Source organism: Gossypium hirsutum, chromosome A11 (assembly GCF_007990345.1).
Source record: "Gossypium hirsutum isolate 1008001.06 chromosome A11, Gossypium_hirsutum_v2.1, whole genome shotgun sequence".
Taxonomy (NCBI): Eukaryota; Viridiplantae; Streptophyta; class Magnoliopsida; order Malvales; family Malvaceae; genus Gossypium; species Gossypium hirsutum.
The window spans coordinates 26,911,923-26,929,624 of record NC_053434.1 but is presented as its reverse complement, the minus strand read 5'-3'; the positions used below and the strand labels follow the sequence as shown (position 1 = coordinate 26,929,624).

Sequence of the window (17,702 nt, the reverse complement as noted above, 5' to 3'; positions counted from 1 at the left end):
GGGTCATGTGGTATCCGCATCGGGTATTCGAGTTGACCCGAGCAAAATTTCAGCCATACTTAACTGGAAGCCTCCGAGAAATGTTACCGAAGTCCGGAGCTTTCTAGGGCTCGCCGGCTTTTACCAACGATTTGTCAAAGGTTTCTCGATGATAGCCACACCAATGACGAAGCTACTTCAGAAGGATGTTAAGTTCGAATGGACGGAGAAATGTCAGAAAAGCTTCGATCAACTGAAAACTCATCTGACTGAAGCTCCAATTTTGGTGCAACCCGAATCGGGTAAAGAGTTTGTCGTTTATAGTGACGCATCCCTACTCGGGTTGGGTTGCGTATTGATGCAAGAAGGTCGAGTTGTGGCCTATGCGTCGAGACAATTGAAGCCACACGAGAGAAATTATCCGACCTATGATCTCGAACTAGCCGCCATTGTGTTTGCATTGAAAATATGGCGACATTATTTGTTTGGTGAGAAGTGCCATGTGTTTTCGGATCACAAAAGTCTCAAATATTTGATGACTCAACGAGACTTGAATCTGCGACAAAGACGTTGGCTTGAGTTGTTGAAAGATTACGAGCTTGTCATTGATTACCACCCGGGAAGGGCTAATGTGGTTGCGGACGCCTTAAGCCGGAAATCACTGTTTGCTTTGCGAGCGATGAATGTACACTTGTCTGTTCTACCTGACAATGTGTTAGTAGCTGAATTAAAAGCCAAACCATTATTGACTCATCAAATTCGTGAAGCTCAGAAAGTCGATGATGAATTGGTTGCAAAACGAGCTGAGTGTGTTCCGAACAAGGAATCGGAGTTTCAGATTGATGATGATGGTTGTTTGAGGTTTAGAAGTCGTTTGTGCGTTCCAAGGAATTCGGAACTCATTCCGATGATTCTGAACGAAGCCCATTGTAGCCGAATGTCAATTCACCCGGGGAGCACGAAAATGTACAACGACTTGAAACGTCGGTTTTGGTGGCATGGTATGAAGCGAGACATCTCCGACTTTGTTTCGAGATGTTTAATATGTCAACAAGTGAAAGCGGAACATCAAGTGCCTTCAGGGTTACTTCAGCCGATCATGATACCCGAGTGGAAATGGGACCGAGTCACAATGGACTTTGTGTCCGGACTGCCATTGTCCACAAGTAAGAAGGATGCGATTTGGGTTGTTGTTGATAGGCTGACTAAGTCGGCTCACTTTATCCCCGTGCGTACAGATTTTTCATTGGATAAACTAGCCGAATTGTATGTTTCTCAGATTATGAGATTACATGGAGTACCTATTTCTATCGTGTCGGATAGAGATCCGAGATTCACCTCGCGATTTTGGAAGAAATTGCAAGAAGCTTTGGGTACCCAGCTGCATTTTAGCACCGCTTTTCATCCCCAAACCGATGGTCAATCCGAGCGGATAATTCAGATACTCGAGGATATGCTGAGATGCTGCATCCTTGAGTTTAGTGGTTCATGGGAACGGTATGTACCTTTGATCGAATTCGCTTACAACAATAGTTTCCAATCAAGTATTAAGATGGCACCTTATGAGGCTTTGTACGGTCGTAAATGCCGTACACCATTGTTTTGGACCGAGCTCGGTGAAAGTAAAATTTTCGGAGTTGATTTGATTAAAGATGCCGAACAGAAAGTAAAGGTAATCCGTGAAAGTCTGAAGGTAGCCACAGATCGTCAAAAATCGTATGCGGATCTGAAACGGAAGGACATTGAATATCAGGTGGGAGATAAAGTGTTCCTCAAAGTTTCGCCTTGGAAAAAGGTACTCAGATTTGGCCGTAAAGGCAAGTTGAGCCCGAGATTCATTGGGCCGTACGAAATTTTTGAATGAGTGGGGCCAGTTGCGTATAGATTGATTTTGCCCCTGAGCTTGAAAAGATTCACGATGTCTTTCATGTTTCGATGCTTCGACGCTATCGATCTGATCCGTCGCATATAATTAGCCCATCAGAGGTTGAAATTCAAGCCGATATGAGTTATGAAGAAGAACCGATACGTATCCTAGCTCGTGAGGTGAAGGAGTTGCGAAACAAAAGGGTTCCGTTAGTGAAGGTGTTATGGCTCAAACATGGGATCGAGGAAGCTACTTGGGAAACCGAGAGTTCGATGAAAGAACGATACCCAAACCTACTTACTGGTAAGCTTTTCGAGGACGAAAATTTCTTAAGTGGGGGAGAGTTGTGACAGCCCTAATTCGACCCTAGTCGGAAAGTGGTTTCGGGACCGCTAAACCGAGTCACCGAAAGGTTTGAATGTGATGTTTATTGTCTAGAATATGTAATCATGAATGTGTAAAAATTTCAAGCTTCGATATGGTCGATTGCATGTGAATTTAGTCAATAGGACTTATATGAGAAAATTTTAAAATGTGATAGGTCAATGCATGAGGACCTATTAGTGCATGTGGAAGAAAAAGGGGACTTGCATGTCAAATTCCCCCTCCCTAATATGTAGTGGCCGGCCATGCTATGGGTGGAAACATGTCACCAACATGTTGTATTAGTGATGTATGGGAAGGGAAATAAAATATTAAGCATGATAATTAAATAATGAAAGGAAGGGTGATGGAAAAAAATAATAATAATGGTCTCACCCCTTGTTGCCGTGAATTGAAGAAAGAAAACAAAAAAAAAAGTGTTCATTCTTGAACATCCTTGGCCGAATAGAGGAAAGAAAGGAAGGGGGAAGAGCTTGAGAAAATCGGCTATGGTGGTTTGCTAGACTAAGGTATGTTTGATGTTGTCTTTGAGATGCATGCATGTTTTAAATAGCCCATGTTCAAACCTTGAATCTTGTTGATAACATGAGCAATCGGTCATGAGAAAGTGTTCAAGGAATGGTTGTTGTTCATGTTATTTGGATGAGAAATGGTGAGTTTTGTTGTTTCATGTTAAAGTTAGGTGAATGATGATAGAGGAGTGTTTGAACTATAAAAAGAATCGGCTACCTTGTTATGAGCTAGGGCCGAATGTGGGTTTGGTTGTGTTTGAATATTACATGCTTGGTAGAATGGTGGATGAAGGTGCCGAATGTATGTTGGATTGATAGAGTCTCCAAATTAATTTTATGTGTGTATGCATGACCGAATATACGTGGTCACATGAGTAAGGAAGTGAGTTATTTGATATGTGGTAAAAGTTAAGTACTAAATCGAAGGTTGCTAAAATTGCCATTTCTTAGCCGAATATGTGCTTGATCAATGAAGGAATTGTTGAAGAATATAGGTGAACTTGGTGAGAGCAATCGGCCTAGTGTATAAATGATATGAAGATTTTAGGAAATTGTTTTGGTTAGGTGTATGTATGATTAAGTATATTCGGCAATATACTTAAAGTGGGTACATGATATTACATTATAATTATTGAGCTTAAGTATATGGATATGTGTATATGTGGTCATATAATGACATCTTGGTTTGAAAATTTAATGATGTGTGATTGCCGAATGTGATAAATAAATTCATGTTATTGAGTTAAATATTGAATACTCTTATTTGTATTATTTAAGCTCAAGAACCTAAAGGAGAGGCGTCCAACAAGGGGAAATCGAAGGTCATCGAGTAGCCGACTCGGAATTATTTTACCCAACATAAAGTAAGTCATTAAGCATGTAGTGGGTATTATTTCAAATGGTCATAATGTGTATGTATTGATGCTGATTGGAATGAATAAATATACATATATATATATGCATGTACGTATGTGATGATGAAATTGTTGAATGAATGAAAAGAGGTAAGATGTACTGAGTTGTTGATCTCGGCACTAAACTTACGGGATAACCATTTATGACCATGAGATTGGCGCTAAGTGCGCGGGATTAAATTGTACAGCACTAAGTGTGCGATTCGACTATGTTGCACTAAGTGTGCGAAATGAATATGATGCACTAAGTGTGCGAATTGACCATGCGGCACTAAGTGTGCGAGTCTGACTATGTAGCACTAAGTGTGCGATTTGATTACGTGGCACTAAGTGTGCGAGTTGATTATATAGCACTGAGTGTGCGGGCTCAATATACATTCGTGAATCATTATGGACACTATGTGTGCGACACTATTGAGTCGATCGCGGACAGCGGGTCGGGTAAGTGTCTTGAGTACGTGGCTAATAGGTGCTATGCTTATACTTGGTGTTGAGCTCGGTAAGTTCGAACCTATGTGACAAATATACTTGAAGTCACGTACATAAAATTTATCGTAGGATGGGTGAAAGGCCGTATAGTCGTTTGATTGTAACAAAAATAAATCGATTTATGAAATTGCTTCAATGTCCTATTGATGAGTATATAGAATGTGAATGCATGAATTGATATGAAATTGAATTGATAGGTTGGAGGAACTATGGTATGGTTCGGTATGGATGGAGTAAATTGTCTCGTTCCATTTTGTTTCCTCTTGTGATAATGTTGTTGATAGATGGTAGTGCATTGCTTATGACTTACTGAGTTATAAACTCACTCGATGTTTCCTTGTCACCCATTATAGGTTGCTTGGACTCATCTATTTTTGCGGGGTCGGGCCGTCATCGAAGTCATCACACCGGATAGCAAGTTTTGGTACTTTCTTCTTAGTGTGTTTAGAAGATCATTTTGGCATGTATAAGCTAGTACGTTGTGTTTGAATTATGGCATGTAAACTTTAAGCCATGCGAAAATGGCACGAATGTTCGATTGAATTGGATCAAGGGTAGGCATGAAATGGACCTAGTTACTTTCGTAACAGATGCTGGCAGCAGCAGTGTCATGAGATTGAAAAATCACTAAAAATAGTAGGAGTGGAATTAATTGATGAATAAATTATGTAATCGAAGCTCGATGAGTCTGCTTTCATGAGGAAGTAACGAAAAGATCATATGGGCAGTATATTAAGAGATAATCAGATTTTAGTGGGACAGGGCCAGAACGGTTTCTGGATTCCCTGCTCCGACTTTGGAAATTCATTATAAATTAACCAGAGATAATTAGGGGTCGTACCATATATGTACAGATTCCTCTCTGAGTCTAGTTTTCATAGAAACAAACGGCAACAGTATTGAAGCCCCGTGCAGGGAGATATCCAAGTCGTAATGGGCAAAGGTCAGTGTAGTCGAACCCTGCAACTTGGGGGACTTTGACTAATAAACTGTACTAATTGGCCCAACCAAAAATTCTAGAAAAAAATACATAGATGGGCACATGAATCTAGTTTCTGGGAAAAATTACGAAACTGATTTTCAAGTTACGAAACTCAAGATATGATTTTTAAAACGACTAGTACACAGATTGGGCAGTGTCTGGAAAATAAATTTTGTAAGGGGTTAAAGCCAGTTAACACCTCGTGTTCGACTCCGGTGTCGGTTTCGGGTTCGGGGTGTTACAATATTAATGCAAGATGGAAAGGTTGTGGCTTATACGTCCCGTCAGCTTAAGATACACGAAGGGAACTATCCGACGCATGATTTCGAGTTGGTTACTGTAGTCTTTGCATTGAAAATTTGGGGGCACTATCTGTATAGTAAAAGGTGTATTATCTACACTGATCATAAGAGCCTCAAGTATCTCCTTACACAGAAGGAGTTGAACCTTAGGTAGTGCCAATGGATTGAGTTGTTTAAGGATTATGACTGCACGATAGAGTACCATCTTAGTAAGGCCAATGTGGTAGCCGATGCTCAAAGTCGTAGGGCGATGTCTGATTTGAGAGTGATGTTCGCCTGACTCAACCTGTTTGATGATAGGGGTTTGTTAGTTGAGTTGCATGCTAAGCCGACTCGAGTGGAGCATATTCGAGATAAACAATTGGAGGATGAGCCTCTGGGTTTGCAGTTTCGTCAGGTTGAGAGTGGTAGTACTTCAGATTTTGGGCTGAATAATGATGGTGTTCTATGTTTTTGAGGACAGATCTTTGTACTGAATGATACTGATTTGAGGCAGTCTATTCTGAGGGAGGTGCATAGTAGCCCTTATGCTATGCATAATGGTGGCAATAAGATGTATCGCGATCTTTGTGAGTTGTACTGGTGGTCGAGTTTGAAGCATGAGGTTACGAATTTTGTGGCTCGATGTCTAACATGCCAGCAGGTTAAGGCTGAGCACCAGTTGCCTTCGGGTTTGTTGCAGCCAGTTAAGAGTCCCTTATGGAAATAGGAACGTGTGACGATGGACTTCGTTAGTAGGTTGTCCTTGACACCTACTAGGAAGGATTTAGTTTCAATTATCGTGGATCGATTGACCAAGTCTACTCACTTTATTTCAGTTCAGATAGACTTTTCTTTCTAGAAGTTAGTGAAACTCTACATTTCAGAGATTGTAAGACTGCATAGGGTTTCTATCTCAATTATTTTTTATAGAGATCCTCGCTTCACTTTTCAGTTTTGGAAGAAATTACACGAGGCTTTGGGGTTGAGAATTGACTTCTGTACTACGTTCCATCCTCAGACCGATGGTCAATCCAAGAGGGTGATTCAGATACTGAAACACATGCTTCGGAGTTGTGTGATAAATTTTCGAGGTAGTTGGGAGGACTATCTGCCGCTAGCTGAGTTCGTCTATAATAACAGTTTCCAGTCTAGTATCCAAATGGCACCTTACGAGGCTTTATATTGTCGTAAGTGTCAGACACCGTTATGTTGGACTGAGTTGGGTGAACGTAGGGTTTTGGGTATTGAGTTGGTTTTTAAGACCAAGGATAATGTTAAACTGATTTGGGATGGTCTGAAAGTAGCTTTTGATAGAGAGAAATCTTATGCAGATTTTAAGAGGCATGATATTGAGTATTTTGTGGGGGAATTCGTTTTTCTTAAGGTTTCTCAGTGGAAGAAGGTTCTGAGATTATCAGCCGGGCCATATCGGATTCTGAAACGTGTAGGACTGGTTGCTTATCAGCTGGAGCTACCTCTAGAGTTAGACTGTAACCACGATGTTTTCCACGTCTCGATGTTGAGGCGGTATCAGTATGATCCTTCTCATGTTGTTGCTATTGAGGAGAATGAGGTTAGGCCAGATTTGACTTTTGAGGAGGAGTCAGTTCCGATTCTGGATCGAGATGTTAAGGTTCTGAGGAGGAAGTTCATTCCTTTAGTAAAGGTTTTGTGGCAGAATCATGGAGCTGAGGAGGCCACATGGGAACTTGTGGACTTAATGCGTCAGCAGTATTCTCATATGTTCTGATCAGGTAAATTTCGAGGTTGAAATTTCTTTTAGGGGGTAAAGTTGTAACGCCCCGAATTATTTATTTATGCTTCTGTAAAATTTGACACAAATGTGTATCTGCTTCAGTGGTTAAGTGTTTTGGGTGTGTGTATGAGGTCTTGGCTTCAAGTCTCACCTTTGTGATTTTTTTTATTTTTGGATCAGGCCTTATCCTTGATCAGTGGGCTTATATTAAATTGCTAGTAAATTCATATCAGAATGAGCCTGCTGGTTCGAGTGGTAAGGGAATTGTTTTGTTTAAGGTCCTGTGTTCGAATCCTTGAGTGAGCGTTGGTGTTATTTTTGCTCAGCCCTCTGATAGAGTTTCGGTGGAGCTGAAATATTGTAGTGGTTGTGAGTTAGTGGGTTAATGGGAAGAAAATTAGGGAGGTTATCAGATTGCTGATTCTGTTCAGTTTGAATTCTTTTCCCAGTTTTCCTAAAACTGATGTTTTTCTCTACTGCTCTTCCCTCTGCGTTTTTTTTCTTTCTTTCGTCTTCCTCTCTATTTTTTTTCAGCCATATTTCCAATTAATCATTGGGTCTTGAGGTTTCTGTGGCTCCTTTTTTGTTCAATATTGTTCACGATTTAATTCAGTGAGTTTAGGTAAGGTAATCCTATTTCACTTGTTAAAATTCATAATTAATGGTTGTCGTTTTGACGATTAGGGGAGGATTCAAGGACTCAAAATCACTTGTTAGGGACTTAGTTTCGTGGGAATCATCGTTGTTCGGTCGAAGGTAAGGGGTGGTTGCTTAATGGATGAATAGCTCATTCTGGGTTTGCTTTAGTTCGGTTTTAAACATCTAATTCAGGGTTTATATTGGTCAATCTTAGGTGCCGTGAGGTTTGGTGCGGCAGAGACTCAGCGATGACCACACGACCATAAACAACTTAACGTTATTGTTTCCTGGTTTTATTTAAGGTTTTGGTTTCAATTGAGAGTTTGTAAAATTTGGGGCTCTCTGGATTATATGGACGTTTAACTGTTGGTTTTGGTTTCGTTTTCTCGTTAATGTGCATGCTTCGATAAAACATTTTCTTTAAAGACGACAATTTTACGCAAACAAAGGTTTTTCCAAAAATCACGGTTACATTTTCAGAATTATATCAGTTTTAAAGCTTCCTCTGTAATAGATTTGTGAAAAATGAACAAACTAATTGGTGTTTTCAGTAATTTTATAAATGTATGCGAGTTTTGAAATATTTATGGTTGTAAGTCAACACCGTTTCCAAAACCTATTCCTTGTGACATCTCCGGGTTCGGCCATAACATCTAGGCCGGGTTTGGGGTGTTACAATTGAAGTCATAAAGAACCTTCCTAGTCCCACGATGGTTCGGAGGGTACGAAATTTCTTGGGACATGCTGGGTTTTATAGGCAGTTTATAAAAGACTTCCATTACATATCCAAATCGTTGAATCAACTTTTCTAGAAGGAAATACCTTTCATATTTAATAAAGAGTGCATCCAAGATATTGAGGTAATAAAAGAAAAACTTATTTTTGCACCTATTATTATTATTATCACTGATTGGTCGAAAACTTTTATTATAATGTGCGATGCTAATGATTATGCTGTAGGAGCAGTACTGGGGTAGAAAAGGAACAACATACTTTGCACCATTCATTATGCAAGTGAGACCTTGAATTCATCATAATGTAATTATACTACTATTGAAAAAGAAATTCTTGCTATTATGTTTGCATGCGAAAAAATTCATCCTTATTTAGTGGCAAATAGAGTTTATGTCTACACTGATCAGTCTACATTGAAATATCTTATGAAAAAAAGAAGTAAATGCTAGATTAATTAGGTGGGTGTTATTGCCTCAAAAGATTGATATGTGGATGCTGGATCAAAAAGAAACGAAAAAATCAAATTGTAGATCATCTTTCTAGAATAGAAAATGAGACGAAAGTTAAAATTATAAAGAAATAAAAGAAACCTTCATTGTGAGCAGCTATTCAGGGTAGAAATGAATAAAGAAAGGTATAAGTATAATAAGATACCATAGTACGCGGATTATGTGAATTATATTGCCAAATGATTTTTTTTTTAAAATGATAATGGCAATAGGAGAAGAGAATCATGCATGAGTCAAAAAAAATTATTTGGAAAGAACCATATGCTTTTCAGGAAAGTGCCAATCAATTAGTTCGAAAATGCATGGTTGAGGAAGAAAGAAATGACATCTTACAAGAAAGAGAACAACCTAGAAAATATTGCAATTTGGATTTTATTGACGAACTATAAATAGAGATGCTTACGAATTTGTGCAGGGGTGTGATAGATGTCAAAGGCCCAGAAGTATATCTAAAAAGGATAAAATGCCACAGACAGGAATCCTTGAAGTAAAAATATTTGACCTTTGGGAAATTGATTTTATGGGACCTTTCCCAAGTTCCCTTGGAAATCAGTACATCTTGTTAGTTGTAGGCTACATTTTTAAACGGGTTGAGACAACAACACTACGTATAAAAGATATGAAGTCAATGGTCAAATTCTTAAGAAAAAATATTTTTGCAAGATTTGGAACACCTCTTGCTCTTGTAAGTGATAAAGGATCACACTTATGCAACAAGTAATTTAAAATTGTCTTAGCCAATTACAGTGTGAGACACGAAATAACTACAACGTACCATCTTCAGGCTAATGGACAAGTAGAGGTGTCTAATTGAAAGATTAAGCAAGTACTGGAAAAAACTATCAATCCGAAAAGAAAAGATTGGCGGCTAAGATTGGATGATGCACTATAGGCTCATAGAACGGCGTAAAAAACCCCCTCAGGCATGTCTCCTTACAAGTTGGTGTACGAGAAAAACTACTATTTGTTAATCAAGGTGGAAAAGAAAGTACATTTCACAATAAAGGAATTGAATTTAGATCCTGAACTGGTCAAGAAAGAGAATTAAAAGAATTCTGAATTAAAAGAATTAAAAGAATAAAAAAATGAGAGTTCTTACTGGGATAGAAGGTATTCTTGTTCAATTTAAGATTAAAATTATTTCCCGGAAAACTTAAATTAATATGGACAAGACCATACATTATAAATCAAGTAACACCTCATGTTGCAATGAAACTCACTAAAAATGAGGGACAATCTTTTCTCATCGATGGTCAAAGAGTAAAACATTTATTTCGGAGGAACGACTAAAGAAGTTGTCAAAACACAAGTTTTGCAATGCAAGGTTCTATAGACTCAACATCAAGGAAGAAAACCTATGGAAGAAGATTAGGAAACAGATGAAGAATTTGAAAACTTTACAACCAATAAGGAAATAGTTGAATTAAGGGATGAATGCCTAGTCGCAAGAATAAATCAGGTCAGAAACTGCTCATTATGTTGTGTCACCCCTACAAAACCTGCCATTCCTAGTCTACTAAATTAGGATGTGTTTGTAGTAGTATTTTAGTAGAATTAGAACTAGTCATTTAGTATACTTTCTTTGTTACAAGCATTATGGATGGTACCAAGTTCGAAGGGTGGATCAATAAAACTCTACTTGTACTTATCCCAAAAAAGGAGAAACCAAAATATATTCATCAATTTCAGCCAATCAGTCTATGTACAGTGTTATATAAAATTGTTTCTAAGGTGATTTTGAATCGACTGAAACCTTATATGCCTAATTGAGTGCTCCCTAATCAATCAAGTTTTGTTCCAAGGAGATGTATCACGGATAATATTATTATAGCGTAAGAGATAATTCACTTTATGCGTAATAAATCTGGGAAGAAAGGTTGGTTAGTGATAAAAGTTGATATGGAAAAAAGCCTTATGACAAACTCGATTGGAGTTTTATTGATGATACTCTTATCGAGATTGGTATGCCAGATCAGATTCGAAATATTATTATGATCTGTGTAAGCTCAAGTTCTATGTAGATTCTATGGAATGGTGGGTTACAAATTAGTTTAGGCCACATAGAGGTCTTCATTAAGGTGATTGTAACATCCCGCCTGGCGAAACCTTATTGTTCAAATGATGTCTATAGAAGTAAGGCATACAGAGTAACTTTTGAGTGTGTGTTAAGTATAAATTTTAACTAAGTATGAAAATTCTTTGAACAAGCCTATAATGCCCCAGTTTTGGAGGGCACTAGGTCTAGCATAGTCTTTGATAAGTACAATTGGTGAATTAGTAATAGCCCAAGTGCCCCTTTTGGCCTATATAGGGGCGGACACAATTGTGTGATCAAGATGTTGATAGCTTTATTCCAAATTGTTGTAATTTGATGGAAGAAGGATGTAGTCAGGTAAATAGATACTAAAGGTATCAACCCACGTCAAAAGTAGTACACCATTTTCCCGGTGATATTGTACAGGTTGAGTTATAAGGTAAAATGGTTAGGAACTAACCGAACATGAACTGAGATAGTTAAAAGAGAAAGGGAAAGTACACAATTATTTTTCTCGAAGTGTTAGATGTAACACCCCTAACCCGTATCCGTCTCCGGACTAGGGTTAAAGGCGTTACCAGACTAATTAGAACATTTTACGAACAATTCATAAACTTCATTCAAAATCATTGTCATAAATCACAATAGAGTCCTTTATATAGGTCATCGAGACCAAAAACATGCATTAAGAAGAGGTCGGGACTAAACCGAGCTCATACAATTTTTTTGATAACTTAAACATTTTTCAAAGTTGTACAAGTCACATGCCCGTGTGAATAGGCCGTGTGCCTCACACGGCTTTAGACACACTCGTGTGTCTAGGCCGTGTCAAAACAGGGCATACATACTGACTTGTCCACAAGGTCACAAGACACACCCGTGTGCCAGGCCGTGTAAAAATTAGGGAGGCTACTGACTTGGGTCACACGGCCAGTCACACGCCCGTGTGTCTATCCCGTGGTCGAAATTGACTTGGCCACACAGCCTAGAACACGCCCGTGTGGGCGACTGTGTGGTTTTCCTAGGCTCATTTCGAAATGTCCCTCGAGCAACATGGCTGAGACACACGCCCATGTCTCTACCCGTGTGGGCAAAAATAGGCCATTTACAAGGCCAATTTGCCACCCATTAAAGGTCCTCCCTACAAGCATCAAATTCACAATATTTTATACCAAATTCTCAACCATTTTACAACCAAATAATACATCATTCATGCCATTACATTATCAACAAATTCCATTCTCAATTCGCTATCTAAATCATACCAAATCTAAACCAAAATCATACCAAAGCATATGTTTCTATACTTCAATTTATATCATTCAGTCTCATGACAAAAACTTACCACTTTCTCAAATAAACATATACCAATACTTCCCAAAATGACCAATTTCTATTACCATTCAAAACATATCATATTGATCATATTGCATCACATATTTCATACCAAGAACTCATTCATATACACAACCATAATCAAGCCAAATCACATGGCTAGATGTATACATCACAAAACATAATCAAAGTACTTCTAGACTATACATGCCATAATATTTACACTTTCAAAATGTACCAAAATAGAGTTCGATAGTGTAGTGACGATCCTCGATGAACCTCGAGCTCCCGATAGCTACGATATCTATAAAACAATGCAAACACACACAAAATAAGCTTTCAAAAGCTTAGTAAGCCATATACAAATAAACTTATCATCTAAATCATATAAGCATCATCAATTTGCGTATAATCCATAACTAAATATTATCATCAACCATATGATTCATATATATATCACATATTTCCAATTCATTTGCAAATATTGCATATTTTCTCATACATTTGTCACATATCATCACTTGTTCACTAAGGTACATATACTTACCTTTCAACATCAAATATGATATACATTTCAAACATACCTGAATCGAATACACATCTCATATATTCATTCATTTCTCGGAAAGCCCGTTGAACCGTTCGAATCATAAAGATATGCGGATAGCTCAGAAAGCTCGTACAATGCTAACATCCCAGACGTGGTATTACATGTAATTAAATATCGATGCCACTATCCCAGACAGGGTCTTACACGAAATCAAATACGATTCCAACGTCCCAGACGTGGTCTTACACTTATCGGATCCTATGTCATGACATATGTATCCTAACTATTCCTAAGGTTCGTACTGGGCTTTTCGGATGTCGGAACTTTGTCGATACTTTCTCGGATATCTCATATTCAAGGCATAAAGCCATTCATCATTGTTCAATAACATATAAGCATACATAAACCATTTCAAATATATTTTTTGTATATAGACTTACCTCGTACGGGTAGTGTAAAACCCCGAACCCGAGGCCGTCGCCGGAGTCGAACACGAGGTGTTAACAGACTTCAAACCACTTAAAAAAAAATTCCCAGACAAGCTGCCAGTCTGCGTACTAGTCGCTTTAAAAATCATATCTTGAGTTCTGAAACTCGAAATCCAGTTCCGTAAATTTTCCCTGAACCTAGACTCATATGCCCATCTACATATTTTTTTTAGAATTTTTGGTCAGGCCAATTAGTACAGTTTATTAGTCAAAGTCTCCCATGTTACAGGGATCGACTACACTGACCTTTGCGCATTACGACTTGGATATCTCCCTGAACAGAGCTTCAATACTGATGCCGTTTGTTTCTATAGAAACTAGACTCAGAGAGGAATCTATACATATATGGAATGACTCCTAATTATCCCTTTTTAATTTATAATGAATTTCCAAAGCTGGAACAGGGAATCCAGAAACCGTTCTGGCCCTGTCTCACGAGAACCTAAATATCTCTTAACATACTGTCCATATGATCGTTTTGTTACTTTCCTATGAAAATATATTCATCAAGGTTCGTTTACATAATTTATTCATTATTTAATTCCAATCCTACTATTTTTAGTGATTTTCCCAAATCTACATCACTGCTGCTGCCAGCATCTGCCTTTAAGGTAGACTTTACCTATTTCATAGTTTCCATGATTCAACTAGCCCTTTAGCATAAATAGCACAAATTATGATAGTGATTAACCATTCCATACCAAATGATTATAACATTATGCTCAAACATATATAAGCCATTTTCGCATGACTATATACATTAACCAAAATATTCTTCCGCCACTAGTCTATTTTATACATGCCATAAGATAATCCAAAACATAGCAGTACCAAACAGTGGATAGTGATAGTATGACTAGTTGCTGACAATCCCCGAGCCTGTAGCTTCGCAATGAGATCTATAAAACAGAGGAAACAGAGTAAATGGAGTAAGCATTACAATGCTTAGTAAGTTTTAAGCAGTGTCAACAGATAACAATCAAATTATAACGTAGTTGTTCGTATTTTTATTTCACTCTTCCTTCGGGCATACCATCCCTTTACCGAATGTGCACATCTCATCATATACAATAGGCAGATAAACTTTCACATAAAAGTGAGCTCATGTGACATAGATATATCGTATGATTTCACATCACCTCTCACACTGATCCGATGTCACATAATCATAGGAATAGTCTCATAGATTGCTCTCGTATGCATCACATAACTACCTTATGATTTAATGCAAATCAAGCTCACATATAAACTTGGAGTACATACCTGTTTAACCTTTCGCATTGAATATATTTATAAGCAATTCTTATTACGAAGTCTTACCCGGACATAATCTCCACACGAAGTTATCGGGTCTTACCCGGACAAAATTCCCACACGTAGTCATCGGGTCTTTAGAGCTCGGATATAGTACGAGCACGAAGCTTACGGACATTAATCAGTGATAATATTCTCGCATAAAGCCTGCGGGGTTTTAACCCGGATATAGTACTGACACAAATGCCCTTCGGGACTTATCACATTTATGCACTTTCACATCCATCACGTTGGCCACTCGGCTCTGTCACATATATACACTTTCACATTCATCACATCGGCCATTAGGCCTTATCACATATATACACTTTCACATTCATCACATCGGCCATTAGGCCTTATCACATATATACACTTTCACATTCATCACATCGGCCATTAGGCCTTATTACATATATACACTTTCACATTCATCACATCGGCCATTAGGCCTTATCACATATATACACTTTAACATTCATCGCATCGGCTATTAGGCCTTATCACATATATACACTTTCACATTCATCGCATCGGCTATTAGGCCTTATCACACATATACACTTTCACATTCATCACATCGGCCATTAGGCCTTATCACATATATATACACTTTCACATTCATCACATCGGCCATTAGGCCTTATCACATATATACACTTTAACATTCATCACATCGGCTATTAGGCCTTATCACATATATACACTTTCACATTCATCGCATCGGCTATTAGGCCTTATCACACATATACACTTTCACATTCATCACATCGGCCATTAGGCCTTATCACATATATATACACTTTCACATTCATCACATCGGCCATTAGGCCTTATCACATATATACACTTTCACATTCATCACATCGGCCATTAGGCCTTACTATCATTTCATATTCGAATACTCATAAACTTACAATATCACGATTTAGAATTCAAGTATGGGTTTAATCAATAGCTTATGAGCAACTAAAACAAGTTTATCAAGGTTCACAACATAATCTCAAATTCAGCACAAGCTATTTTTCCTGAGCAATAGTCACTAAATTATTTATAACTGGAGCTACAAAACTCCAAATCACTTTCCGTTAATTTTTCCTGAATATAGACTCGTATATCTTCCATCCATAAAATTTCAATAATTTTATGTTTGGCCAATCAATACCAGATTTTTCTTAAAGTTTCCCCTGTTTCACTGTTTGACTAATCTGACCACTCTTCACTACGAATCAAATTCCTCATTTTACTGAATTCAAAATGTGTTGTATTTGATGTCATTTGAAACTAGACTCATTAAGGAGTCTAAGCATATAAATTTTATCTTATAACCATTTTTGTACAATTTATAATGATTTTCTAAAAACAGAATAGAGGATTACAGTGTCATTCTGCGCTGTCTCACACAACTTTAAGTATCTCATTATCGGAAATTCCTTTGCTTACATGGTTTCTTTTATAAGAAACTAGACTCATTAAGCTTTAATTTCATGTCTCATTCAGCCTCTAATTCAAATCCATAAATTTATGGTGATTTTCTAAAGTCACGTTACTGCTGCTGTCCTAAGCAGACTATTTCAAATTACCCTTGAATTCCCAAGCTCAAACACTTAAGAACTTACCATTTGAGCTTAGAACATATCATGGCCACATCATATCTTATTAAATCAACTCATCATGTCCTATTATAATTAAATTTACTCAACTTTTAATCACTTAAAACTTACCTCGGATGTGGTCGAATAATTTCGGCGGCTATTCGATCACTTTTTCCTTTCCCTTGTTGGACGCCTCTCCTTTAGAGTCTTGAGCTAAAACAAATAAATTAACTCATTTAACCGCTTTGCTACATATATTGGTATCCACATTTTAATGATTTTATGACATACGAAACGACATGGTAAAATTTTCATCTTGCTACTTTATGTTCTTAGCTATTCGGCTAATAACCTCATGCAATTACCATACTATCAATAATCTAATCACACATGCATATGCATACTTGGACATTCGGTAATCACCTTTGCTAATTTTAAACTCAACATCACATAACCTCCCAAGTGATGGCCGAATGCTTCATTTGTTACCCAACTAACCATTCAACAACCTCAACCTCATTACCACCCTTTTATGCCTAATTATCTAAGTCAAGATAAGATCATCAACATGCCTAACTATAGCCGAATGTGCAACATTAATCTATCATTTCTATCTCATTTAACACTTAACATTTACCACATATCGATTCACCAAACTCTCCATCTATTCATGCTCTCATATTCGGTCACCCATACCCATACTAACCATATAACTAATTAATCCTAGGGTTAAACACAAGTGCAATATTGAAGTACCATGGCCGAACCTTCATGAAGTTGCTAAGACTCCTCATTTCTACTCCTCACACACTCTCACATCCAAACCTTTTTATTAAACACTCAAGCTCAATCATCTTCATGCCTCATCACCACAACATCAAAACACCAACCAAGAAAGACAACACCCATGGCCGAATATCATCTTCATCACATAGCAAGATTTAGACCATGGGCTAGGTAGAACTCAAACTAACAACTAAAACATGCATGCATCTCATGGAACATCATCAAACATACCTTAGTCTAGTTACATGCATGCCCGAATCTCTTCAACCTTTCTTCTTCCTTCCTCCTTCAAATTTTCGGCCAAGGTGTTAAAGGATGAACACCCTTTTTTTTCTTTTCTTTTCTTTGTCTAGTTACGGCAAATGGGGGGGATGGATGAGACAACTTTGTTTTCATCACCCCTCCCTTTTCATTACTTAATTACTAACCCTTTATTTATTCTTTCTAACATAACACACTAAGCCAACATGTTCCCAACATGTTTCCACCCATAGCATGGCCGGCCACTAGCTCAAATTTTGGGTAATTTGACATGCAAACCCATCATTTTCATAACATGCATTAATAGGC

At 37.8% G+C, this 17,702-nt stretch overlaps 1 protein-coding gene across 1 annotated transcript; it reads left to right on the top strand.

The window, feature by feature from the left end:
* The first annotated feature begins 6,570 nt into the window (after positions 1-6,570).
* Positions 6,571-7,161, top strand: LOC107959962 (uncharacterized). Its single transcript, XM_016896147.1, has one exon. It carries the CDS (start codon positions 6,571-6,573, stop codon positions 7,159-7,161), a length of 591 nt encoding a protein of 196 aa, XP_016751636.1.
* Positions 7,162-17,702: the final 10,541 nt, after the last annotated feature.

Coding starts and splice junctions, on each gene's coding strand:
- LOC107959962 (XM_016896147.1), top strand. CDS start 6,571: ATGGCACCTTACGAGGCTTTATATTGTCGTAAGTGTCAGACACCGTTA.